Raw genomic sequence first — 27295 nt, forward strand, 5'->3', positions numbered from 1 at the left:
ATTCATGACACATATAATCTGCTGGTCATATTTTAAATCTTAAACACTAATACAGTTTATACTCCATACTGAGTGCAGACTGCTGAAGCAGGGCTTTACAAATCTGCCATCTTCACTTTTTCTGTATAATTTATATCTCCTCTCTCTTTGTCTCTAATCTCCATCCAACGCAAGATCAGTAAATCTTGATGATAACATCTCTTCCATATAACATAGCAGATAAAACATTAACATAAAACAATGACATTTTGATGTAAATGCGTTCGTTTTATTTACAAACCAAATTTACAGACACTGCGGGGACACTAGGGGTGCAAACAGGGAGAAAGCAATAATGGAGCTTGAGAAGCAGAATTAAATCATCGCTGACAATGAACGAAACAGCGAAAGCACAATGCGAAGGGCTAAGATAATGGCTTCAGCGGGAGGAACACACAGAAAACAAATCTGGAGTAGAGCGGGGAGAAGAGAGGGGCAAGCCGCGAAAAAATACGCTTCAGTCGTGATACATTTTGAAGATACAGCTTTTGATGACGCCCATGTATCTGTCCCACACAGCCTGATGTCTGAGGGGCAGAAAACAGAGAGACAGACGGAGAGCAAACTGTAAGTAAATGGGGCAATGAGGTACTGTAAGTCTCATGACAAACTGTAATTGTGAAATCTGGGTGAAAAGAGTAAATGAGGCAATCTTTGTCCACTCAGTGTAATGGGGGGGGGTGTCTACATTTCTTGTTATGAATATCTCTTTGTTAAGCATGTAGGGGTAGAGGGCTGTGTAAACCCTTAACTACATTCCACAGTGTTTGCATGAGAAACAAGGTAACTACAGTTTAAGACATCAGGGTAAGATAGGGAGACACCCACTGGTAGAACAGGGACATCAATATTAGAGAGGATTTTAAACATACAACTTTATGCTTCATTATTCGGTTATTGGTTAGTTTTCCCAAAGCTCTCTAATAAATCATGACTATCTTTTTAGCATGGGGCGCCCCCTTGGGAACTGATAACCCTGGCAAGGTTGGTGCCACGCTCTACCTGATAAGCTTTACGGAATAAAAGCACATTAACTCACTTGAATGTGTCGAGTATGTGTGCAGAGTTGGTGTAGTGAGTGAGGTAGAGTCTCATGTCCGCAGCTGTCCATCGGTCTGAACGACATGGCTCAATAAACTGGGGGAGAAAAAGGAGGGGAGGAAACGTTACATCACACCGTCTCAAAGGCAGACGGCCAAAAGCTGGCCTCAGAAAAATGGGTTGAATGATCTGTCTTTGCTTAAAACACTTGGAAAACAGAAACTACATTTTGTAAAAGTACACACCTTCTCCACAAGGTCAATGAAGAAATCCCTGACATCTTTTGTGTTGGTTAACTTTGAGGCGATGTTGACAAGACCTCTGGAAAGATTCTACAAGAAGAAATAAAGAATTACATTCAAAAACAAGTATTTCCTTTCATTTTAAAAGTTACGGACCGATTACATTTAGGACATTATGAGGGTGTGACGTTTCTCACCTTGAAATTGGCCTCCATCTCATTGAAAGCTTTAGTCTTTCCTCTGACAGCTGTACAGACCAGACTGAACAGAGGGGAGAGAATGGATGAGGAGAAATCGTAAATAAGTGTGGAGTGTGGATAAAATGATAATTAAAAACCAGTATGTTTTTCAGTAATCAGCAAAAATGTGTAGGTTTTTCTGTGTGTTTCTGTTACCTTTTGTGTTGATCCAGCAGATCTTTGTCAGTGATTAAAACCTTCAGTTCTTTCAGCTCTTGTAAAAACTCTTTATCAAGATCCACGTCCATGTCTTCCACCATGTTATCTACAAAGAAAACAGTTTAAAGGATGTTTTTTTCTTATTACTATTATCACTGCTTATTCTTTTTCTTAATTATTCATTTATTATGTCATTACTCAGACTCTGTCTAACCCAATTAACATCTTTCACTTTTCAAATTGATAAATTAATCTATATTCTAATGAGGATCTGCAAAACCTCTGGTGGTCAGTGGGCCTCACTGAAAGAGGCATTGCTCTAAATGTTTCTTATTCATAATAATTAACATAGACAGCATACCTCTTGCTCTTATGTAAGACATTTGAAGCCCTTTTTATATTTTGTCTCACGGTTTCAAATGTTTTTTTTACATTATTGTTCTTGGATTTACCACTAATGTTTCATCGCTCTGTAAGACAACTCAAGTAGTTCCAGCTAATTAATATATCTGTTACATCATTGATTTAAAATGTTATACACGTCCCTTACATCTCAGATAAAAAATGGCAGCAAACAGCCAAAAGAAACAAGTGAAAATGGCTCACCAACAGCCCCAACAGTCCAGTTGTTGATAAGCTGCCCAGCACAGAACGCAAAGTCCTGGAAAGTGAGATATTGCAGCTTTCTTTTCCCTGTCTCAAAGCGATTGTTAGCAAAGAAAACAATGGCAGCATAATCCCTGAAACAAGCAGAGGAGGCATTATAGGAGCTAACAAAATAACTAAACAAGAAAATCACATAGAACTTTTTCACTAGTTTTAATATCCTGAATACTGGTCTTTTCTGGTGTTGTTTTGTTTTGCTAACGATACAAAACCATGTAGTAACTCATAATAAAAATTACAACAAAACAGATAAGAAGCAATACCAGTGCTTTGGAAAGTCAACATGAGGCAGGACAGCTTGTACTCTGTTCTTCTCACTGATTACCTTGCAAGCTTGTCAGAGAGAAGAAAATGCTGTCGTATGTTCTCCACCAGGGGTCCTTTCAGCTCTTCCACAACTTTGAAAACACGTTTGAAGTTGTCAAACTGAAATTAAACACATGCCGCAGGAGTTTTACTAAAATTACAACAAAGTGGCTTGTATAAAACCTGCACGAGCGCTTGCTCTGCAGACATTCCGCTGCCTCATCACAACTAATAAACTGCTGGAAAAACATTTGACGATAAAAGAAAATGTTAAAAGTGTCAGAAATTCAGCTCATCAATGAAACTTAAAACAAACATAAAGCAACTGCAATAAAGTTAGTTTGTTAATCAAGGCATCACATACATTAACCAGTATAAAACTGAAAGTCAGATTAGGACCAGGAACAAATCTAGGTGGAGAGACTCCTCTGATAAATAGTGAGCACTGATGACTTTAAAACACAGATGAACAGTCATTGTGGTGTTCAGAATGCACTTACCTGCCGTCTGCAGCTCTTCAGTGTCACACCTGTCTTGGCACCGATATCGTCCAAGTCTTTCTTGGTTCCTTTGGAGAGTTTCTTTCCCAGGACCTCACGGACAAATGCATCATCAAAGGCATAGTATCTAAATAAGGAAACACAGAGGTAAAAGAGGAAATGTGTAAAAATATATTCTCATTTACTATGTGATGCCATGGTAACATCTGTCCTGAGAAGATAGTTCAAGGAAGAGGCATATTCCAAAGATAGAAAAAGCTACAAAAAAACAGATTTACTGTTGACAATGAGACAAGTATGATATCAGACACTGGAAACACATCAGAGAATTAATGAGAACATCATTACTGCACCTCTCTATGAGGACGACTTGTCGATGAGGTGGGATCTGGAAAAGCAGCTGGTTGGCTAGTTTGGCTGGACTGTGCAGCAGACGCTCACACATCTGGAAAGTCCTGTACTGGTCCATGGTGTCACTCAGCAGAACATCTGCACTCGCCTCACACTCCTCCATCACTCCTCCTTCCATTCGTACCTTCACTGCATCATTCACTGTTGGATAAATCAAGACAAGCGTGGTTCACTGGGTTGGTGATCCAATCATGGCGGCAGTTGTGATGTGTGATAACATGTAGTAACAAAGCTACTGGTGTGATGTGAATATACAGCGACACTAAAATGCTACTCCATCATACTTCACATTGGCTACTATAAATGTGCGGGATGTGGATGTAAATGCCACTCTATGTGTGCAGCTCATTATATGTTTCATTATGTGTTTTTCAATGCTGTCACGCATTTAGCACATTAGCGGCTCCCCATTTACTTTGGCTTGTAACCCTTTAAGGTAACATTGCCTTTTCACAACCCTTTGGCATAGGTAGCATGTGTTACTACCAAAGAGTGATGTTGCCATAGTTTTCAGAGGCTTGGAGAGGTAAAAGTCACTATGCTGAATTGTACAGTAAAAATAGCAAACAGTACAGAAGAGTCAGAAAAAATAAACATAATTTGTGTGGCAGCAATGTTTTTTTCTTTTTATTTATCTTGTGACCCCTTGAGTGGTCCTGACACCCAGATTAGGAACCACTGCATTTGATTATGTTTTAACCAACTCCAGTAAAACCCACATTTTGTGCATTTTTGTAAAATAACTCCAACATGCCAGGACTCTGTAAAAGCACTCCTACTCATCACTATGTCCAGTGTCTCCTGGAGTACATTGTGACACGGAGACCCATAAATCTATGGTGTGACTCATACCTGTGTATCCATCCAACCAGAGCTGGTAAACCTCCTCATCCATGATAGTGGTGTTACCCACGAACACATCCAGCTCCACTGCCATCTGCATAGAGGTAAAGATGCAAAAGCAAGAGGGTCAGGAGATGTTAAGTAGCCATCAACAATCAGCTGCCAGATTAAAAGCGCTAAACACAGTCACCAGGGTGACATTATACCTTGTTTTGAGTGTTGTCCCAACCAGTTTCAATCACGAAGCTACAATAAAAGTTGACATGCAAAGTATACCGTTAAATTCTATTGGCTGAACTTAAACTGACTTTCCATGGCGTCCTAATTAGCTAACTTCCTCCATTAAAGGCTAGCTTCCTGTGCTAGCTAGGTCACAAAGTTAGCAGCGTCAGCGGAGACTAAACTGACAGCCAGACAACAAAACGGTAAATCAAGATCATATTAACATGACGGCTTAATCAGGTAATCAGCACACGTTATTTAGACGAACATCTATCAGATGGTAGCTGCACTGTATTGCTGTGTGTGCGCAGTGTCAACAACAGCAGTCACGCAGCAAGAGCTTCCGGTTTCATACGTCACAGGAAAGGCTCTCTACATGCACTGCTATATTAAATGTCTCTTACATTAACTATCTTCTCAACACAAAAATAATAATTCCGCCAGCAATAATCTTTTGGTAATTACAATTATTTCCTTTTAATGTTTTGCCTTTTTTAATTACTTTGTCTGTTTTATTTTTATGTGTACCTCTGGCTGTGTTGAACTTTTAATTTGAATTTTTACTGTTGTAATGTTCCTGGCACTTTAACAGTATATTATAAAAGAATACACAACAGGCTGTCTTGAGTTTTATATTAAATCACCATATATTATGAGTGTGTAAGTGCAGATCAGAGGCTGTGTTCTCATGGTTTATCTTGTGCGGTAACAATAACATATGCAGCGTGTGTAGTAAACCAAAACCTACATCTGTGCACAAATTCTAAAATTATTATTAACACATACTGCTCAGAATGCATAATTATTTTTTGTAGGCTGTTTCCCACAAAATTTTACTTTTTTGTCAAGTAACCTATTTGTAGAGATGATGCTTTTATTCTGAAACAATAATACCGGTAGAGTTATTTTTGCTCTAGCAGCCGTTCATCGCCATTCCTCCTGTGTCTGAGCTTCTCAATTATCTGTCATTGGCCTCAACATTATCTGCGTTCCTTGTGTGTGTGTGTGTGTGTGTGTGTGTGTGTGTGTGTGTGTGTGTGTGTGTGTGTGTGTGTGTGTGTGTGTGTGAGAGAGAGAGAGAGAGAGAGAGAGAGAGAGAGAGAGAGAGAGAGAGAGAGAGAGAGAGAGAGAGAGATAGGTAGATCTGAATTGTGAATTAGGATTTATTTTTCTGTCCAGTTTGAATGAAGTGTGTTTTACAATTTTCTGCAAGGTAAAATTACTGTTTTTCCAATGGAGTCTGGTGGGCTGTAGCTACCATTTGTTTTGGTCTGAGATGCTGGTTCTTTAGTGTGACATTTAGTGGCAGTGAATGTCGCTTACAGCAGTGGTTCCCAACCTTTTTACCCCCGCAGCCCTATCAGATGGGCCTAAGTACCCCTTTGATAGATGGGAAGATATTGTTCAATGGTATTTTTCTGTAGTTTTGGCAGAGTTTGCAATCGTACTACTGCCATCTGGACTGACAGAAACTGGTCGCTTCAACCGTTTACAGTATCTTTACTTTTAGCTTTTTGCTATCTTTTTAAATAGACTTTCTGCAGTCTTAATCAACTTGCAATTGACTCAGGTTAGTGGAAAACTGAGGCATGTCTTGTACAGACAACCATAGTTGGTAAGTTAATGTGACAATAACTATAAAGATCACCATCACAAAATTTGTAATCTTACCTGCGTGTTGATTTTTCTCTTAAACAAAAATATGTGGATATATATAATCAAATCAAAATTTCTATATTTTCAAATTAGCTGAGCTGCACAATATTTCCACGTACCCCCTGGTAACTGCAGATTATCAAGAGGGTTTATTTTCCATCTTATTTTACATTAATTATGGCATTCTATCATTCATGTGAAGAACTTGGTGCATGTAATTTTCTTTGTTGTAAAGGTGCATTTCTTGTAAGAAAGGTGCATTTACAAATAAAATGTATTATTATTATTAGTGGGAAGAGCTTGACGATGAGTGAGTTTGAAGGCCATTCTCATTGACCGCCATTGTAACTGCCATTGTAACTTTACTTCAAACAAAGTTGAATATTTTTAAATGTTTTAATGGGATTTGAAAAGTTGAATACTACCCAGAATGTACAGAAGATGTGGAACAGTTTGATGTTTGAATGGAGTTTCTAGCTGAAAGTATGAATAGATAAGAGTTGAAAAAGCTTGAAAATGTGGACATTTTTCATTTGAATGGGGAACATTTCCTGGAAAACCTTGAATATTTTGGTACGAGTATGAGTTTGGTATATAAGTATGAAAGTTATCAAAATTCTGAATAATAGCCCACTATTCGTAATTGAGCTGAATATTTTGATGTTTGAATGAAGTTTCTATGTTGGAAAATGTGGAAGGAGCTAAGTTAAAAAACGTGGCGGAATAATAATGATAATAATAACAATAATAAGGTTTTTTTTGTAGAAGAACATAGGCTGTGAATGATTGTGTTGCTATTCAGATGTCAAAGTCTCTCATCCATTCTGGGCGAATGTGACCCAACTCCGAGACTAATAACGCAACAATAAAAATAAACCATTCATTTCTAGTTTTTATTCTTTAGGGTGAAACTAGAATGTGTTTAAATGACCCGATGTGGCGTTTTTCTGATCAGTGAATATTCGGGTGCAGACACACTAAACAATTGAACATCAATCTAAGATAAAGCAGTAATAGACAGTGTTTCATAGGTTTCTATCAGTTAAATTAAATAGTGCACTATCCCTAATTAAAATCTAATAGTAGGCTACAGGACACTGTTAGAATACCATTATTATAGAAAATAGGCCTATGATAACCAGTTTCCTCATATTTGCTAAATTGACAAGTGTAGGCTATAGGTTTACCTCAGGCTGTTTGGTTATATTCCCCCTGTCTTCATTGTGCCGCCCCACTTCTAAACCCAGACCTAAAGCTGAAAGGAGGGGGCTGCTTGCCGACCTGCGACCGACCCAGAACCGGTAACGACCTACCGTACTGCCCACTCAGGGCCGTAAAGTTGCCCCTATTGGCAAAACGGAGTCACACTGCAGCAGGTGCCTGACATTTCTTGTTAGCTGGGTACTCTTGAGTGACGGGCGGTGACAACAGACTCCATATAGCTATCACTTTACAGGATAGACCCAAGTCCTCTCACTCAACACAAACATACCATTCATTTAAGTAAGAAAGCCATCAATGGCCAGACGAAACTCAAACGACAATGGACGATTATGTGAAGACTCAAATTACAGTGCACCAGGTAGTTGTTGCTCTCTGCCCTTTATGTGTGCTCTTCGTTATTTAAAAATTTGTCAGATCACAGATAGACCTCTGGGTGAGCCCCCCTTCCCCCCTTCCCGTCCCCCATGTGCTTCGCTTGCTGCGTGTACACAATCTGCTCTCTTTTCCTCTGGCGATTAATCTGAATAAATCCCTGCAAATCCCTCTCCTCGCCCTCCCTTTCTGTGTTTCTGCATGTGTCCTTCAAAATCACAACATAAGGGAAAACGACTCAGTCAACATGTCTTTTTGTCGGATCTCTCGCTGCTCATCAACACTCTCATTTCTAACCTCACATGACACCCTGATTCCATCCCCAGCTCCCCCTTGCACGGTTAACACCCTACATTGTTATGGCCTCAGTGAAACAATGGAGGTGGGACAGAGGGCGGAAGGATGTGGCTGAATGCCTCAGCATAAACCCATGGAAAAAAGCCTGCAGTCACACTTTCCGCCAGTGTTCTTTGAAAAGAAACGAGTATAAGCAAGAGTCACTCATGATACTACATTATACTGTACATCTTTCTCTGCAGGGAACTCCACAGACCTGTAGGGTCTATTGATGTATCTCGTGTTTTGCAAAGGTTTGGGGAAAGCAAAGATATGTTTATATGGCATATGTCTGTAGTTTTTGAGAATGAGTTCATTCCAATGAACAGAAAATCCTAGAGGAAGTAGCTTCACTCGGGAATTTCCTACTCGTTTCCTTTGTAAATTGTGCTTATCCATGTTGTTTTGGTTTCATATCTATGATAAGGGTCAGATGTGTTTTTGGATGCAAATGGGGGCGCACAAGTTCCTCATTGAGAGAGCACATGGAGCAGTTCTTCATCCTCACATCTTGTTGTTTTTCATAATGCTGCTGAGATGGCCGGAGTCAGTTCAGCTGCATCTCTGAGCTGGTCGATTCTGTTTTGCCATTCACGACCATACCAAGTAGACTATGGTATGCGAAGAGCCACTGAAAACCTCAGAGGAAACCACAAATACTATCTAACCGACGTGTCAAAGTAGCAGTCACCATAAAAAGTGAAACTTCCGGAAGAATCACTCAAAATAAAACCAATGTTGTTGAGAAACACGATTACATTGAAACACGTGTCAGACAAAATCAATGAAAGTAAAAAATTGCGATAAGTAAACAATCTATATTGCAGTTAAATACATTCCTCAAAACATGCTTTGCAATACCTCCTCCGTTTTTTCATTAAAATGACACCGTTATTTGCTTTTATTTTGAAGGCCGTGAAGACTGACGTCCGGCCACTGTCTTCCAGCTTGACGCGCAGCTTAACGGAGTCACAGCCGTGAAAGTGGCGGAGGCGGACATTGTTGTGGTAACAGTCCAGCCCCAGAGGATGAGCAAAGATGATGCACTTATTTTGAGCGGATAGATTGGGTTGTGATTTATTTTGGGGTTGTTTTTTTTAAATCTAAAGAATGAATCGTTTGTAAACAAGCGGCCGCACCGTACGGACTCATCCTCCAGCCACCGCCGAACGGAGTTCATTCAGCCGAGGCGACCGGAGCACAGCCTGATGAGACGATGCCAGCGACGTAAAAATCACAACATCTGCAGGGTGTGCATCCGAGGCTGCTGGATTAAGCCTCCGTGGATCGACTGGGCCTTTGTACATACAGTACAGAAAAGCCCACGGGGCGGCTGTTGCCTTCACAATACTGCGAGAGGTAAAATACGGATGGTTGTATTCTTGGAGGCCTTTGGAGATGATGACAGATTGACATTATTGCGGTGCATTTTCATACACCATCTCATTAAGGCATTATCCACGGAGAGCACTGGGTTCAGCACAAAACAGGACTGAAGTCAAAGCGCCTTAAAGAAAACCCATCTAATAAAGATATCACATGTTTCTGCCATGATTTGGCCTCCGGTGCTGTCGTGATTGCACCCATGACATCTGGAACACACTGTATGCAGATGAAGACGAGGATGTGATGCCTCTGTGTTGAGCACTGAAGCACCCAGATACATCTCAGCGCTTTTAATAGATTCTCAGGTACCCTTCTAGGTGTAGGTTGTTTGGTTTTTTTATGTGAAAATGGGTAGCGAAGGTGAGATAATAAATAGAGAACTGTCAAAGATGTCTGACGAGGATTTGCTGGCGTGCTCCAAAGAGGAGCTGGTGAGCCGGCTGCGTAAAGAAGAGTCGGATAAAATATCAGCTCTCATCCAGCGAGGACGGCTGATAAAAGAGGTAAACAAACAGCTGCAGGGACACCTCCTTGAAATCAGGGAACTGAAAGTCATCAATCAGCGCCTACAGGAGGAAAACGTGGAGCTGCGGGACCTGTGCTGCTTCCTGGACGACGACCGGCTCAAAGTGAAGAAGCTGGCCAGGGAATGGCAGCTATTCGGGCATCACGCAGCCAAAGTGATGCGGGAGGACCTGGGAGGTTACTTGAAAAAGCTCGCCGACCTGGAGCGCATGCAGGACGGGCTGGTGAAGGAGAATTTGGACCTGAAGGAGCTGTGTCTGGTCCTGGAGGAGGAGTGTGTCAGCAGGAGTGACTCCAGCCCCGGAGGGTCCACCGAGCTCAACCTGCCCTGCATGGTGGCCCGGGACCTGGGGGACGGAAGCTCAAGCACAGGCAGCGTGGGAAGCCCAGACCAGCTTCACCTGGTGTGCTCACCTGATGACTGATGACAGGTTTATGTCAGCAGTCAGGGCTTCTCCGACTGTAGCTGTAGACTAGGGGTGATGTGATTGACAGAATAGGGACACAGAAGCTTTGTCAGACAATACAAATTACACTGGTGCAAAAGCATTAGGGCCTTCTGAATGCTGCAAAGATGTGTGTGCCACTAGGTTTTGACTTCTACCACTACAGACATTTTCAGGACTTTACAAAGACATTTAATAGGTGTTTGCCAGATGATAATGTATCTAAATTTTACAGTGTTTTTTCTAATGACTCTTCTGTTTTTGGGAAATTCTCCTTTTTCAGTGGTCTGTTGTTGGAAAAAAAAAATGGGACCAAAAAAGTGGGTCACATATATAAATTTATCTCATGCACTGGACTAGCCTACACTGGTAGAAGCCTCTTTTCTATTGCACTGGACAGCGTTATCATGGATCTTTAAATCGCAGATCTAAAGATTTCAATCCAGTTTTGAGCCATATTTAGTCCACTGAATTCCAATAGCACTGAAATAGATGAGTTGTGATAAAAGAAAATATGAAACTATTTGATATTTGCTTTTGCTAGATGCCCAATAATGTGTAATATTTTATGCACTCTCTTCCTCAGGACAGGATTGGAGTGCCATATGTGCATGATGATTGTCACAATTTATACAGGCCTGTTAACCAGTCTGATGTGAAGGCCCTTCAGGTTTACTGTGGGTGGGGCTGCTGTGCATAATGTATATGTGCTAGAGCCTGGGCAGAGCCAGCACACTTGTTAAGGTTTTGAATCAGACATGATAGATGTCCGTGGACCTCACTCAGAGCTGAACTGAATAAATTCTGTCACTTTTTTTAATCCAACTGGAAACTCTTTGTATCAAACTGGAAGGTCTACAAGTTTGAATGATTTCTATTCTATTCTATTCAAACCAAGCTGTTTAAATTCACTTGTATTACGTTTTTTTTTTTATTGCATTGTTGTTGTTGATGTTCAATTAGCATACCACAGAGTTTGTTTAAGTTGGCGATGGTCAGCTTCATCTTCTGTAACTCATGCTTTGTATTTACCCTGTAACATTAGGGATATTCTTAACTTTGACCCTTCTTTATCTTGATTTATCTGTATTAACTAGCATTACTAACCGATTTCAGTTAAAATCATAGATAATGCACATGGATTAGAAAAGATTTATTTTGTCGTTAGCTGTTTTATTGGTGGGCTATGCTCGTAGTGCATTGAAGAGCTTTAAATACAGTGGGTATGACACTTTGTGCTGTTCTGACCTTTCCTTGTGTGTTTGACTTTGCAGAAACGAGCATTTACACTTACATGACACAGAATGAAGGATTGATTTCTGCACTTGTTGTTTTGACCTTCGTGTCTGTACCGACTGCGCTTGATTGATGCTCCCTTCATGCCATACAGACTGACTTTATGGATGTTCATCAGTTTTATTTTTGGATCCCTATTCGCACAGTCTGGAGAGCTGAAGAGGGCAGTAATGCTTTTACCCACTTAGTGATGCACAAACGTCCTTTGACAGCAGCATACACACAGGTTTGTTTCTCCCTCATGCTCTCTAGCTCTCAATGTGACTCTCGTTCCATCTCTATTTCTCTCTCTAACCCCATTTAGCAGAGCAATCCAATACCCTCTGAGCCATGTTTGTATTAGCAAGAGATTTGCTTCATTTTTGGGAAATGGAGTCACAGAGAACACAGTGTTCACAGTTGAGGGGCATCGAGCGGTCATTAGACTTTGTTGGTACATATTGCTTTTTGAGTGTCAGGAAAAGGGCTGCAGCTTATGATTATCTTCATTATCAATTATTCTGCTGATTATAGAGTCAAAGGTTATGTCTTCAAATTGCTTGGGGTTTTTTTTCTTCCAACCAACAGTCCAAAACATAAAGATATATTCAGTTAACAAATATATAAAACACACAAAAGCAGCAAAATGGAAAGGCTACAACCAGAGAACGTTCAGTTCTCATTTTTGCTAATTTGCAAAATAGTTGCAGAATAATCTTCTATCAATCAACTAATCAATTAATTGAATACTCCTTTCAGTACTACGGTATTTATGTTCCAGTTTGGGTTATTCTGGTGTCTCAGTGTTCACTTTACAAAATTTAAAAATCTTTTTGGCACACTTTAAATGATTAAAGTGTGTATTCTCAATAGAATCTGTTGTTTTTGAGATGCATGTCGGTCTAATCGTATCCTCCCTTTCTTTGTTTTTTTTACCAATAATATTACAACATCACAATTTTCACACAGTTATGAACCATAGTTCTTTATTGTCTGTGAAGTAGTACAGCTTTGACAAAAGATAAAAGTAAGGCACTGCCCAACAAAACAGTTCATTTGTCTGAGAAAACATTACCAAAAATATATTACACTCTCAGAAATAAATACATGATTATATAATCTATATTAACGCCTACGGCCCAGCCTTAGTGGTCAATAATTTGCATAGACAATATTAGGATTCTTAAAAGATCCAATAAAAAATAAGGACCATTTATTTGTAAATACTCTACTTCCCTTGGTGAGGACATTTATAAAGTGTTGCGTTACATGACGTAATAATGTAACAAGTCATTAAGTGCAACATTATACTATCACTATTAATATATTAGGTGGAGTTATCACAGTTATTTTTATAATTCTAGCTTTTATAATTCTTTAGAGAATATATTGTGCATGCAATCATTCTACCTGATCGCTTTTAACATTAGAAATATAAAGACTTTATATTTATATCAAAAGTTAAGAGTGTAACATTTATGTCCTGATAATGCCACTAATTTGCATGTCATTTGCAAGTTCAGAATCAACTTTCTAAATTGATGAAGTGTAGCAGCTGCAAGTAGCTCATTTTAAAATGGTTGTCACAATCATCATTTTCGTTTCCGCCATGTTTCCCAGAGATCCTGCGTCGAAATGAACCTTAGTGTTTTGCCAGGATGACAGGGTCGCCAATCATAGAGTGAGGATGGTTGGTGAGTGCAGGGAGTGATCCGATTGGTCACCACTGCTGCTGCTGCGGCGATGAGCTATCCCACAGGGCTCTGGGGCATGAGACTGCGGGACGTTTCCCTGATGTGATGTAGCATGGGATGTGATGGAGGCGCTGGTGTCTAACGGGGCAGAGGGATAGGTGAAAACCATGCCAGCGGTGAAGGACGTGAAAGAGGGAGTAGATGTGAGAACCGGGGTGTGGAGCGATTCGGATTCAGTGGCAACAGCAGAGGCAGCCGATGTCACACGCTTGGTGGGGATCGTTATCTTCGGTTTGGGCCTCTCCGTCTTTGCTTGCAGTTTGGTTGAGGGTCCAGGTCTCCTAGAGTCTTCTGGTTCCAGTTTGATGCCTCCAAAAGAGGATGATGGATTTGGGTCAGAATCTGAATCAGAGTCCTCTATTTTACAAATGGGACGGTGAGCCTCAAGGACCAGCTCAAGCTTGTCTTTCTCCTTTTGTAATTCATCTATTTCCTTCTGTAAACGGGACTTTTCTTCCTCCAGCTGGTCAGTCTCCTACACCAGGAGAAGGCAGAGAAAGATAGATATATTCAATTCAATTCAATGGGGCTTTATTGGCATGGGAAACGGACATTAACATTGCCAAAGCAAGTGTGATATCTATGTAAATTATATGTAAATTATTTCATGCCTGATTGAGACCAATACCTTGTATTTCAAGCATTAATGTTATGACATTTGCACAATGCTCACTCACATTTTGAAGTGTGTCTGTCAGCTCCCGACGGCGATTGCGACATTTTGCTGCTGCCAGTTTATTCCGCTCCCTTCTTATTCTACGCCTTTCAATCTCTTCCTGAGATAACTTTGATGAAAAAGAGAACAAAAAAAAATTTAAATACACAAAATAGGTTAACCTGACACAGTGAAATGACAGAGTTAAACTGTAAACCCCATTTAATGCGTAAAGTTGGATTGTGAAACCTTCTAATTTCAAAATATCAAATGTATAGGGAGTGTTGGGAGTCCAGCATAGGCAACATGACACATGAGAAATACTACCACCATGTGTGTGCACTGAGTCATCACAGTCATGACGGCTGAATGATTTTGAAATGTCTGATCTTTTGTGCCTTTGTAACACCCTAACTCTGACTTCATCCAGTGCCCTACTAAATAATTGCTGCTGCTCCGATATTTCCCGCCCTTTCGGGCTGATGAGTCACGCTCAGACCCCAGCAGTGACTCAGGTGTGAGTCACAGAAAATGACTCTCCCCTGTGAGTCACATGACAGTCCACTTCCTGTACCATGAATTACCTCCAAGAACAAAACTGCGACAGGCATATGTGCCAACGTGTGCCTGATGAAACCAAAAAATTACACTGCGGTGGTGATAAATATGATGATGGTTCTTAAGGTTAAAGTTGAACTGAATTGGGTCTTGTTAACATTTATGCTATCTTATTTTGACACGTAACATTGCTCTTCTAACAAAAAGCAGATCTAAACAGTGTGTCACAGGTGATCATTTCACTGAGTCAACATCGACTCAAAGTAAACACCATCAAAGAACATAAACAGTTTGTACTTGCCTCTGGAGAGTAATTTTTTCTTTTTTAAATTTCCTAAGAATTGAAACTGTATTTAAACAAAGTCTTAAATAAAACCTTCAAATAATCGTATCCTATTTCTAAATGGATTCGTGCGATGTGTAAGTCTAAAGGAAATGACACACTTGTGTCAGCGTTTTACAGGATATTACACACTAGTTACACAGACTTGATTAAACTACTGTCCACACCTAACTATCTGCATTCCCTCTAGGGAAAATATGAATCTCAAGAGAGCTTCTTTTATTTTCTCTCAGTCTCTCACTTTTCAAACAGCAGAAACGCAACAAATCCACAATTATCAGTGTGTGTTCAAAAGATGTTTTTTTGGCACTATGTATCTTCATGAAGTTTCATGTATTTAAGGACTACTTTCTTACATGTTCATCGTTCCTGCGCCTTGTCGGATCTGTAGTGTTTGCAGCTGCTCTTATGACCCCTGGTCTGAGAAGATGGGAGTGGGAAGGTGGCGGACCCAGCGGCAGTGCCCCTGAGAGGCTTGGGTAAGGAGGTATTGGAGATCGTGAAGGGCCCGGCTGATGCATGAGGGAGGGCTGGACTAACCACTGGAGGTCCTGGTTGGTTGTGATGGCATTGAGGCTTGGTACGAACTGACTGCTGCCAGCCATTGTGACCTTCTGGGAAGATAGATTAAAGGACAAGCTCAAAGTACAGTAACAGAAAACCTAAATCCAACATGTGATCAATAACAAAACACATGATTTCTGAGCTCTAAATTTAAAGTATTTAAAGTAAAACATAACATATGATGAAGACTATCATAATTATGTTAATATATATTGAGTTGAACTTTTTATTACATACACAAACAGTATAATAACTTGCACTACACAACAATTACATTTAAGTGACATTAACAGTATTACAAGTTTACTACTTCATTGTAGCTTGAAATTCACAACTGTTTTTTATTATTATTTTACTTTCGCAGTTTAGTTTACATTCTGTTTGACCCCTGTCTGTCTGGGATAACCTGTACCCTAATTTAATGAAAGTACACCTACCTGTTCTTGTTGTGTAGTTGAAGTGCTGGTGCCTCCCAGAGATACAGAGTTAGACTGAGAGGCGCTGCCTGTGTACGCCGGGTTGCCTCTCCCTTGACTCCCAAAGTTTCGATACATCCTTTCTGTTGGAAATAAAACTGGAGCCAGCTGGGGCTATAAAGCCTTCAGGTCTCACGAAATAACTTTCGGGTTGAGTCTCGTGTCAATTCAAACTCTGGGTATGCCCACCTTATTGCGGTAAAGCGGTAGAGTCCAAACGGGTACGTCTTCAAGGGGGGATAAGGAAGAAAATATCGCCTCGCTTTTTTTCAAATCGCCCTAAAACCTCCGAAAACGACTTTCAGTACATCCTCTCATCCTTAGTCATACACCTAGAAGCCAAAGTCTGGGAATGAGTGTAAGGTTGTAAACTCTTAAAGCGGCGCTATAGGTCCACCACGCCCCTCCGTAGTTACGGGAAATAGTGTTGTCTGGAATCTCTCACGAAGCGTACTGCGTGGTGACGTCATTGACCATATATGGTGAGTTTCCTACTGAGCGCAGGACCCGGGATTCCTCACACAAAAACCTGTTGCAATACTACTACAGTTTCCTACTCCAGTGGAAGTACTGTCATTTATATCATATTTTATTTACGCTAAGGTTAACTTGTAGAGTAAAAACCTACTCAGGCAAAGTATCGTTATTTGAATTATACTTTACTGTTATTTTAATATTTGCTGTACTTTTTAGAGATAATGACACTATTGGATGCGATCATTACAATTTCAACAAGCTAAGACTAGTTTTAACTTTATGAAATTACAAAATAAAAGCATATTAGTTTTCTCTTTATCATTGCAAACAGACGCAGTTTTCCATTACCTATACTTGTGGAGAGTTTACATTTAGGAATACATGTCATTTTAACTCCGGTTAAAAGTATACTACTTAGTCAAACCTTATGTCAAAGTGAATTTTCTAGTTTTCATTTTCAGATCAATTTCAGGACTTATATCTTGAAATGACTGATGTATTCAGTAATTGATGTCATTTTAACTGCAAGTAAAAGTATACTACCTTACTAATAACTGTGAAATTATGGACTTTAAAATGTACTCCAAAATGTACAAACACTTTTAGATAACAAGAGTAAATTCCAACATTTCTTTCATCATATAGCTGTCAGATCTATGAGAAAAACAAAGAGAAAAACAGCTAGAAGACAAAAAAAGACACTCCTATACTCTTATTTCTTAAATATGAATTAATTTCAAGGTTGCATATAAACTACAGGATGGGTTATGAAGACGATTATAAAGGTCGGGCAAAGCTGGGTGTATGTTCCTAATTGTGCTGAGGTTTTTGGTAATCACTCTCACTTTGCAAACCACATCAATGTGCATGCATGTCTGTGGAGATGAGTCAGTCGACTGCCACAAAGCCGCTCAGTTATTTCACCATCCGTTTCAACGACTGTTTTTTACTTGCAAGCACAATATAGTACCTAGTAAAGATTCAAAAAATGCCTGCTGTAGATTCGGTAAGCTTAGTCTAACACAACAGCTGCTGACCTTGCAGTCCCAAAGGACAGAGTTCCCGGCAAGGGCTGATTTCTCCTAGCTGCTGACTGTTGCACTAGTGTCTCACATTACTGCTAATTATTCTCTTTGGAATAAGGACTGTCAATTTTTTAAAAAGAGTCACTTAAGTTAATTGCAAAGATGGTTTATAGTCCAATTAAAAAAAGTAGCTTTTTTGGTGGGAAAAGAGAAAAAAATGGTGCAGATTAATGATCCTCATCTATATAGAAATTCAGACAGTGAATTGTGGGCTTCAGTCTCTTCATAACTTATGAATGAGAAGCGAGACGGAGAACAAAAACTGAAACTGCCAGGAGCATGATATTTAACAAAGCCTTTACCTGTTTCTCATTGGCCCATTTGACTGCTGGGTCTCATATTTCAACAATATTACACCCTTAGATAATGAGGACACACATGCAGGATGGTTTATTTTCAATGTGGTGGATAGTATTATATAAAGTGAATATAGGGTAAAGGTAAGTGTCTGATGACCAAAGTCTCAGGAATTCAACAATGACACACTTGCTATGTCCCTAATTGTAACATGTCACAACATGTTGGACACTTCTTTCTCCCTGATTACACCTTCATTCAACCACTGGCTATTTCTTTTATCTTTTATTTGACCAGGAAAGGTCTGCTCAACAGACATGGCCATTTGGATAAAATAAATAAATGATTTGTTTTTAAGTTAATGTGTATTCACATGTGAGAGTGTGAGTAAGCTCTTGTTTTCTGTTTTACTACAGATTTTCCCTATAAAAGTTAACCTTTTTCTGGGGGGGGGGTTTAGAATCCATTACCATTTACTCACCCTAAAAAAATTTCCACGTGTATTCACATAACTCATCCACTACCCACCCACACACCCATACACCCACCCACACACATGTGCTTCACAGAGCATAACAGCATCCTCATTCCACATAAACTTATGTGGTTTAGTGGGTGTTGCAAATTCAATTCATTGTCAATTCATGCTTCAGTACCATGGGTAGACCTAGATTATCTTACTGAGATTGTACAGTATAGATTTGAACATGTCTGTACCAAGACAGTTCTGATTGTCCAGGTCATGGTTTGTTGACGTAATGCTGACATACTGTATGTATGTCATGTCTACTGGTCATAATATCAAATAATGATGTCTACAATTAAATAAAAATTGAATAGTATTAAATATAACTACAATCCAAATATGTTCAAAAATGTTCTTACTGTAAATAGTGTGGGGAATATTATATAATATAATATATAATTTCTTGTCAGCTTGGCACTAAAATTTTTAAAGTATAGCTGTATTAAAAGTAAAAGTACTCATTCTGAAACACTGTCCATTACAGTAGAGATGGTAAAAGTACAGATCCTTAAAAGTATCAATACATCAATATGGTCGTCCAAGTAGGAGCCCTGAATTCAATTTTATATTCATAATCATATTCATTACATTTTTTAAGTAAAACCTTTAGAAACCTAAAGTTCTTAAGTAGCAAAAGTGAAAGTAGCAGCACTGCAGCTGGTCCAGATGAAGCTAAATCTAACTGCATTATAGACTACTGTTTAGTAGTTTTAGTTTTATGAACTCATTATATGTTTTATATATAATATCTTAATCTGCAAAGTATGTAGTAACTTCAAAACAGAATAAATAGATCAGAGAAAGTAAATAAGTAAAAATGTAGCCTAGTAGTGGAGTATAAGTATAAAGTCACTCAAAATGAAAATACTCAAATAAAATACAAGTACAGGGTGTACAGTACTTTAGTAAATGTACATGATTACTTTTCAACTGTTAGCCTACATTAAAAATGTTTTATCTAAGGATAGAGGGTGTAGTATGTTGGGCAGATTGTAAAGCCCTTTGAGGCAAATTTGTGACTATATAATTAAATGGAATTGATAATTAATCATTAATGAGTATAACAATTATGTAGGTGGTCTTGCAATGCATTAGCCTTTAATTTATAGTTCTATCACATGTTTTGAGTGTAAAATCTTATTCTTCAAAGTGAAAAGTATTCAGAGTAAATGAAATATAAAGTAAATGTTGTTTACCTCTTAGCCCCCAACCACACACCTCACAGCGTATCTGCATATTGAAATATGAATCTGTACATTTTATTTCAATATTTCTGATAAAATTAGGGAAATTGTGTCTTATGAATGCTACTGTTGCAACATGTCTGGTGTTGTTTTCTGCTCAGAGATGCATTAAGTTTGAGGCTACCTAAAGCTGAAAATGAACCTACCATGCTATCCCCACAAACAGTTAAGCATTAGGAAATAGGAAGGAAAGTAAGATTCACACATGGAAGTACTAGCATGAGCTCCTAGCTGTGTGTGTTGGTACAACCGTGTACTTTCTTGCTTTGTACTTACATCGCTTTCTGCCACGCAGGCACACTGGAGTCAACCAACCGCAGTGGATGGGTGGGATCAGCCCGAACAGTCTGGTAGCCACGTAGCTAGCTAACAACGTTAGCTGTGTAGGTAAGTGCTCTTGTGCTCGTTCTTTACTTCACAGTCATAACATTACCCCTTAGACAAGCTGTGTGAACATTTGAGCTGCTACTGTTGAATATATGTGTATCATCTGTGCGGTTTCACCGAGTAGTAGCTGAAAATATGATGTTATCAACGAAGCTCGCCGGGCTAACGTTAGGTAGCTAGCGTTACCTGGCAGCAACAGTGGTTACCGTTGAATAAGTTTATACGTAATAGTAGGTTAGCTGGGTAGCTAGCAAGTATTTGCAGAAAAGTGTTGCATGTTAGGTTCTTACTGATATCAGGTAATTTAATGCTACAAATGTTAGCTGTGGCATAACATCACAGTGCTTTATTTAGCTTGCTAACCGAGATGAATCCGTGTAACTAAGTGTTAAATAATCTGAAATGTAGCTAACGTGTCATTGTTGTCATTTTAAGCTAACGTCTGCGAACGTCACAATGGACTTGCCACATCATGGGTACCGAGCAAGTAAGTGGAAATGTGAATCGCCATGTTACCATCAGTTATCAGTTTTGCAAAAAAAAATTGCTAAATAGCCACCCATAGTGTCTACTTCCTATTTTCTTACTAAAGCAAGACACACAACTCAACTGGAGCTGTCACATGACAGGTGATACACACTAAAAGATCCCAGTTTGTTAGGTACACCTTAATAAAACTAATATACCAGCACTACATCTTACCTGCATGAGGGTTATAATGTCTTTGTAATTGATATACATGGGGTGGACAAAATATTAAAAAAACACCGGTCAGTATAATACAGTACAATTCAACAGCACCACAAACTACAGCCTCCAAAATGTCCAAAACATTTTGAACAAAAACTGAAAATTGAAGCCTTTGTGAAAGTAGGATTAGTTGCTTTACCTTTTTATTACAGTGCTTTAGTTTCAGCTAAGGGTATCTAATAAGTATAAACCTTGATAGACTTTGACGATCACTCATACAATGACTTTAACAGTTGACAGGCACATTGATGGAGTAAATGTAGTGAAATGAAATAAAATTTTTACAAAAGCTCAGCAAAACAGCATTCGTTAAGGTGCTCCTCATGTTATCTTGGTCATCACAGAGCATTGTTTCTCTCTTGCTTAGGGAAAGACTTTATATGGTTGGAATGTCTTAAGTAATAGGATTAACATATCGGGATTTCAGTGTATGTGTATGTTTGATACTGTGGATAATTAGCCAGTAACTCCATGAAGTATCATCAATGTCCATTTTTTAATATTAATTTTATATAAATTCAAATTAATTCTCTGTTGTGTCCATCTTTTCCACAGCTAAACCGAGAGCTCGTGCAGCTCCCCCCACAGCAGATTCTGTCCTGTTTGAAGACACCAGCTCTGCTGCACTGGTAATGAACAGTCAAGGATACTACACTCCTGGGTACAATATGGGAGCACCCTCAAATGACATGCAGGGAGTTGCTGGGGTGGAAAACCTGTTTACTGACCCAATGGCCAACGCTGCAGTGATGTACGGCTCCTCATTAGCCAACCAAGGAAAGGATATGGTAAACAAAGAGGTGAGGAAAAGCAGTATATTCATATGGTTCCTTCAGATATGAAATATGGTACTGTATGTGTTTGGATGTGGTGTGAACCCAGTATCCTATAAATAAGGTCAAGACCTAGATTGGGCAATTGGCACCACTTTACACCTGCCACAAAAATGTGTTACAAGTTTGACAGTTGTAGATACAGGTTTAAATGCACCCCAAACACATTCTGAACAACTTTCACAAGGTTTTAAAGTTTCTCTGTAGCTGTATGACCAAGCAGACTCTTTATATATGTAATTAGATAATAGGTCGAAACACAAGTACAGAGTCATCTCTACAACTGTGAAAAAACAAATGTTTTCATCCATGCAGGTGGGGGGTTGTGCCATTTTATTACATTTTAGTCCCAAAAAGCGACTCTTGCTTACAGTTTGAATTTTTACAACATATACAACCACACAGATGTGTTCTTTCATTTACATGGTCACTTTCCAGGAGCAGTCTAATACTTTCTGCTTTTCAGCTACTCTCCATGGCTCCTTTGCCTGATATTATTCACATCAAGGGCCTTGCCACAATTGAAACCTTAATGTCAGGAGTGCCATTTTTAGTGGACAGATTTTCAGTGAAGCTGGTCTGCTTTCTACTAGAAAATAACAGTCGATGAATTTCCTCACCCAGGAATTAAGAACAATCACCCATGGATGGCATGTAAATAAAACGGATGGTGTTCTACTGGATGGGCAACTTTGAGCCAGATGTGTATCAAAGTACATAGACTAGGTGTCAAGCCAAAGTGATGTAGAATTGTGAGGGCAGGCACAGCCTTCTTTAGAAATGACTATGACTCAACTCTATTTATTAACTTTGGCAGGTTGTCACTCCTCATCTGTTGAGTAATATTTGCACTTCCTTTGCCTTTCAGATCAGCAGATTCATGTCTGTGAACAAGCTGAAATACTTATTCGCTGTCGACACCAGATATGTACTGAAGAAACTTATGATCCTCATGTTCCCTTATACACATCAGGTAATCAGAGTCATTCATCCCGTCAGACTTTGTCCTACATCTACGTACGGGACGACACAAACATTTAATAGTTAAAGACTGCATGATAATTTTCTCTGGTATCATATTTTCAACCACTTATCACATTGAAACCATGAAAACAAGATAATCAGCCACTTAATCACTGCTCCAGCTTTATTTACGAACATCATAATGCTGTGATTGCCAGTGCGGATATTAAAACACATTGAGCTCAGTTAAGTGCCACACACTTTAACCTATTCAGATTGTAAATTAAGTCACCACTCCAAACATTCTGTGCCCTGATAATGTACAAACTACACAGAGTGCAAACTCTCCTTACACACATAGTACTTACCCTAAATACTGTGTACATTATATTCACAACCGTTAAGGTTTGGTTGTAATGTTTAGTCTGCATAGAGTACCTCATGGCTGGGGTTTACTTGAAGTCTGGTGATATTCTATTTTTCTTATTGTCTGCAAATACTATGAAAAGACCAAAACCAACAATGAATTGATCCTAGTAGCAAGTATTTTCTGTGTAGCCTAAGCCTGATATAACTTATTCCTTTGCGCCATAGAGCTTCTCTGTTCTCAAACTATTAAAAAACACATTGATGAGCCACACTGTGTTCCTTCATTTCCATGAACATGGGCACTGTAGTTTATTTTGAGTCGATCCCACATACAGTGTCCTGCTGCTCTGCTCTTTTGGAAATATTCAGCGTTTTAAAAAATTGAAACCATACATTTGTGACCTGTTTTTAAAGATTTACGTCTTCAGAAGTCTGAAGGTATTGGAAGACGGTGAAAAACGCTTTGTTGGTTTTGGTCTTTTCAGGGAATTTGTAGACAATAACAGAAATATAGAATATTTTAGTCTCATCCTTTAATGAGGGCAGCAAGTTTTGGTATTTTTCAACCTGGACCCTATTTTCCCATGTTTAATTCACCGAGTTAGATGTTTTCCCCTCTGCCTCTCTGATGCCCTACCTACCTCTCGCTCCTCTCCCGATATTTTCACATCTGACAAAACTTGTTGTCCCCATTAGTCACCTAGGCACAAAAACATGGGAAAATAGGGTTGGAAAATACTGACATTCCCCTTTAAACAAACAAAAGCCACTCTAAAGAAGACAGCTGTCTTGTTGTACTGGCATGTTACATGTGACATGTTATTTTGCTTTAAGTGTAATATTTTACTGTGTATTTACTCCATTCTTACTCATAATGGATCATCTACCGCTGCTGTTACCCCTAATTTATCATTGAGCTTTAATCTTCACAAGTTTAAATTAACTTTAATATAGTGATTGTCTAAACCATTTTATTGTTTAATGTAATATAAGTTGTTCCATCTAGTAGACCCTTCAGGTGAAAACAGAGCACCTAGCATCATTTGCATATAACACTGTTAGACTCTGCAGGATGATTCATACTGTACTTGTGTGTTCTTGGTAGGACTGGGAAGTTCGTTATCATCGGGACACTCCACTGACTCCAAGACAGGATGTGAATGCACCTGATCTTTACATACCAAGTAAATTTTCTAGAAATACAAAATGATCAATAGCAGAGCATTTTGGGATGCTTGTGTAATTGATTAAGTGTACTTTTTGTCTTTTAGCAATGGCTTTCATTACCTACATTTTACTTGCTGGAATGGCCCTCGGCATTCAAAAAAGGTGAGTTATTCTTCCTTATCTAATTTATTTTATGGCTCACAGTGAATGTGTTCGTAACAAATAAGTTAAATAAGGACTGTGTATTGTCTTTGTGTGAAGGTTCAGTCCAGAGGTTCTTGGACTGTGTGCCAGCACCGCCCTCGTGTGGGTCATCATCGAGGTCTTGGTGATGTTATTGAGTTTGTACCTGCTGACAGTACACAGCGACCTCTCAACCTTTGATCTTATTGCCTACAGTGGATACAAATATGTTGGGTAAATGTCATGTTATACTTACACAGTGTGATGGTTAGTTTTACACCAACTGTTTATTATAATTGTTTATTATAACTAAAGCGATTCACTGCTAAATCAAAGATGTAGCTAAACTGACTGTGATTCAGCTCAGCGGTTAAAAGGTACCTTTGGAAATCAGGAATTTTTAAATGTAACTTGGTCCATGTTAACTGCATTACAAATTCATGTTGAGGTACTTTGAAACATTATAGGTAAACTTTTTTATGCTTCTCCTCTAGGATGATCTTCACATTGTTGTGTGGCTTACTGTTTGGCAGTGATGGTTATTTTGTGGCCCTTGCCTGGTCCTCTTGTGCCCTTATGTTCTTCATTGTAAGTGTTTTGATTCCTTATCGACATCATTGACTATATTTATAAATCTGAAGTATTTGAAATAGTGAAACTTTTTTTCTTAACCAGAAAACTAAATTACTTTGACTAATTTCTTCTCTATCCAAATCACAAAATGAGATTATTGCACAACTATAAAGTGGACATTTGTTAATTTTTGAACAAAGCCTGTGCATGAACAAAATTCAATGTAATTCAAACAATCTGGGTAGAATTTCTGCATCAAAATATTCAACATACCATCTGACATTACTGTAAAATACATCTCTATTATTTAATACAACACAAGCATAATTCTAAGCTCATGAATGAGCTAATAAGCTTATGAATTTCCTATCCACAGCAGTATTGTGTTTCTTCAGTGTGCCATATTTTTAGTGCAGAAAAGGTGCTGATTGACTATGTAAATATAATTATTTATATTTACCTACTTATTTACATAAGTAGGTCAGATATTTACATATTTATTCCCATTTCAATTGTTCTTTTCCAGGGTGTTTAAAAAGAGAATAATAAAGAAACAAACATATAGAATACACAAAGAAAAGAGGACACCTAATACACACAAAACTTAAATAATAATAATAAATATCTGTTTGTAAAATATAATAAGGTGTGTAAACCCTCAGGTTTAGGCTTTACAGTGCAACCACTAAGTGTGATAAATACACTGTGACGTCTAAATACATCAGCTTTTAGCATTATTCACCATATCATGTGTTGCATTATTACACCATATTACATTTAGTTACTAAAATACCTTAACAATGACCAATTACTTTATATATGCTACAATATTTTACTAAAAAACAAAGAACTTTCTATTCTCTTTTTGGGGGGGGCAGCTTGCATCAAGTCTTGTCGTTAAGGTGATGGTGCCAGGCGACAAGTGGAGACTCTAGAAAGTTACTGGTCCCGGCCAAGAAATAGTTCAGCACATAACCCTCCATAAAACCTCAACATGTCATTTTTACTCTTCAGTTTTTGTACAGATTAAACAAAGGAGATAAAACATGTGAGTAACTGAGGTTTAGAGGTGCTGGTAGGTGGATTTTATTATCTTTGGATAGAACAAGGCTAGCTTTTCCCCCCTGCTTTCAGTCTTTGTGCTAAGCTAACCAGCTGCTGGCTGTAGCTTCATATTTATCGCGCAGACATGAGCGTGGTATTTATCTTCTCATCTAACTCTCGGCAAGAAAGTGAATAATGGTATTTCCCAAAATGTTGAATTTTTCCTTTTAATCAAGTCAGCTTTGTAACTTGCATATCACTTATATTAGCCTGAATTGCAGGTTTAAAGATGTTGCTATCTTCGCAGGTTCGATCTCTGAAAATGAAGATCCTTCCCTCTCTCTCCTCGGACTCCATGGGAACTGGATCAAGTGCCAAACCTCAACTCCGCCTTTATATCACTGTGGCTACTGCAGTCTTTCAGCCAGTCATTATATATTGGTTAACCTCTCACTTGGTCAGGTGACTGTGAGGCATTTAATAACCAGAAGTCCAAGTGTGTTGGACCCAACAAAAATGTGGTTGTTGAGTATTTGTACAATAGCCTTTATATGCTCTTTTGTCAGTAAACTCAAAAGATATGTAGACGGTGTTGAATTGCAGCGAGATGGACATGTTCATAATGCAATGGTTTCATTGATTTAACCACAAAGTGTGACGCAGAAAATGTCTCACTGGAAGACTGTTGTTTTTCCCCATGTGTATAGTAACACTGACTGAATGTTTATTTTTGGCCACCTAACTTTGAAAACAAGGGCTTTTATTGTGACATTTGTTTAATCATAACTCAGATTCAATTCAAGTTTCCTTTTATATAATGTCCCTGGACATGCTTTCTAGTATTTACGCCACACAGTACACACCACGCAGACAGAAATGCACATTACACACGATTCGAGTGCCACTTTCCTGGTATGGTAATGTTGCTGCTGCATTATCTTCCTTTCTCTGGTGAATCCTGGATTTTATTTATCTACATCTGACAAAGCATGACAATGTTTGGATTTTTTGTAGAAAAAAATAAATATATTTAGCTTTGTGCGTTCAATTGGGGGGTTTTTTTTTTTTTTTTTTTTTGGTTTTTTTGGTTCTATGCAAAGTTCTGTTACAAAGTATTTCTGTATTTGTTGTATCTGATTTATTTCCACCTGAAAAATAT

General features: G+C 38.7%; 4 protein-coding genes across 8 annotated transcripts; 2 read left to right on the forward strand and 2 right to left on the reverse strand.

The window, feature by feature from the left end:
• Window positions 1–246: 246 nt before the first annotated feature.
• fibpa (fibroblast growth factor (acidic) intracellular binding protein a) lies at window positions 247–20282 on the reverse strand. Of its 3 annotated transcripts, none has more exons than XM_044204834.1 (11): window positions 20144–20282; window positions 4456–4540; window positions 3546–3744; window positions 3193–3319; window positions 2712–2812; window positions 2327–2460; window positions 1718–1826; window positions 1520–1583; window positions 1326–1412; window positions 1079–1176; window positions 247–566 (listed from the first exon to the last, which is right to left on the reverse strand). In XM_044204834.1, the coding sequence occupies exons 2-11, from the start codon at window positions 4538–4540 to the stop codon at window positions 497–499; spliced, it is 1074 nt and encodes a 357-aa protein (XP_044060769.1). In that variant the 5' UTR covers window positions 20144–20282; the 3' UTR covers window positions 247–496. The 3 variants fall into 3 exon arrangements, with proteins under 3 accessions (XP_044060769.1, XP_044060768.1, XP_044060767.1); XM_044204833.1 differs by lacking the exon at window positions 20144–20282 and adding an exon at window positions 4653–5014; XM_044204832.1 differs by lacking the exon at window positions 20144–20282 and having other exon boundaries at window positions 4456–4546.
• On the forward strand, window positions 9201–11847 carry ccdc85b (coiled-coil domain containing 85B). The gene has a single exon (XM_044204839.1). It carries the CDS (start codon window positions 9990–9992, stop codon window positions 10590–10592), a length of 603 nt encoding a protein of 200 aa, XP_044060774.1. The 5' UTR covers window positions 9201–9989; the 3' UTR covers window positions 10593–11847.
• Window positions 12861–16786, reverse strand: fosl1a (FOS like 1, AP-1 transcription factor subunit a). 2 transcript variants are annotated; one of them, XM_044204836.1, is made up of 4 exons: window positions 16200–16786; window positions 15555–15809; window positions 14320–14427; window positions 12861–14117 (listed from the first exon to the last, which is right to left on the reverse strand). In XM_044204836.1, exons 1-4 carry the CDS (start codon window positions 16314–16316, stop codon window positions 13563–13565), a joined length of 1035 nt encoding a protein of 344 aa, XP_044060771.1. In that variant the 5' UTR covers window positions 16317–16786; the 3' UTR covers window positions 12861–13562. The 2 variants fall into 2 exon arrangements, with proteins under 2 accessions (XP_044060771.1, XP_044060770.1); XM_044204835.1 differs by having other exon boundaries at window positions 15555–15812; window positions 16200–16759.
• Window positions 20165–27184, forward strand: yif1a (Yip1 interacting factor homolog A (S. cerevisiae)). Of its 2 annotated transcripts, none has more exons than XM_044204837.1 (9): window positions 20165–20254; window positions 20690–20741; window positions 21560–21804; window positions 22706–22810; window positions 24275–24353; window positions 24441–24498; window positions 24598–24753; window positions 25014–25107; window positions 26444–27184. In XM_044204837.1, exons 2-9 carry the CDS (start codon window positions 20711–20713, stop codon window positions 26600–26602), a joined length of 927 nt encoding a protein of 308 aa, XP_044060772.1. In that variant the 5' UTR covers window positions 20165–20254; window positions 20690–20710; the 3' UTR covers window positions 26603–27184. The 2 variants fall into 2 exon arrangements, with proteins under 2 accessions (XP_044060772.1, XP_044060773.1); XM_044204838.1 differs by lacking the exon at window positions 20165–20254 and adding an exon at window positions 20416–20553.
• The last annotated feature ends 111 nt before the right edge of the window (window positions 27185–27295 follow it).

Source organism: Siniperca chuatsi, linkage group LG8 (genome assembly GCF_020085105.1).
Source record: "Siniperca chuatsi isolate FFG_IHB_CAS linkage group LG8, ASM2008510v1, whole genome shotgun sequence".
Taxonomy (NCBI): domain Eukaryota; kingdom Metazoa; phylum Chordata; class Actinopteri; order Centrarchiformes; family Sinipercidae; genus Siniperca; species Siniperca chuatsi.

Excerpts from the sequence above, each read along its gene's own strand:
- fibpa (XM_044204832.1), bottom strand. The coding sequence starts at position 4,546 with ATGCAGATGGCAGTGGAGCTGGATGTGTTCGTGGGTAACACCACTATC. Across the intron at positions 1,584-1,717 it reads CTGCTGGATCAACACAAAAG|TCTGGTCTGTACAGCTGTCA; the intron begins GTAACAGAAACA and ends CCCTCTGTTCAG. Across the intron at positions 1,413-1,519 it reads AGATGGAGGCCAATTTCAAG|AATCTTTCCAGAGGTCTTGT; the intron begins GTGAGAAACGTC and ends TTCTTCTTGTAG.
- ccdc85b (XM_044204839.1), top strand. The coding sequence starts at position 9,990 with ATGGGTAGCGAAGGTGAGATAATAAATAGAGAACTGTCAAAGATGTCT.
- fosl1a (XM_044204835.1), bottom strand. The coding sequence starts at position 16,316 with ATGTATCGAAACTTTGGGAGTCAAGGGAGAGGCAACCCGGCGTACACA. Across the intron at positions 15,813-16,199 it reads CAACTACACAACAAGAACAG|AAGGTCACAATGGCTGGCAG; the intron begins GTAGGTGTACTT and ends CTATCTTCCCAG. Across the intron at positions 14,118-14,319 it reads TGACAGACACACTTCAAAAT|GAGACTGACCAGCTGGAGGA; the intron begins GTGAGTGAGCAT and ends CTCCTGGTGTAG.
- yif1a (XM_044204837.1), top strand. The coding sequence starts at position 20,711 with ATGGACTTGCCACATCATGGGTACCGAGCAA. Across the intron at positions 20,742-21,559 it reads ACATCATGGGTACCGAGCAA|CTAAACCGAGAGCTCGTGCA; the intron begins GTAAGTGGAAAT and ends TCTTTTCCACAG. Across the intron at positions 24,499-24,597 it reads GCCCTCGGCATTCAAAAAAG|GTTCAGTCCAGAGGTTCTTG; the intron begins GTGAGTTATTCT and ends CTTTGTGTGAAG.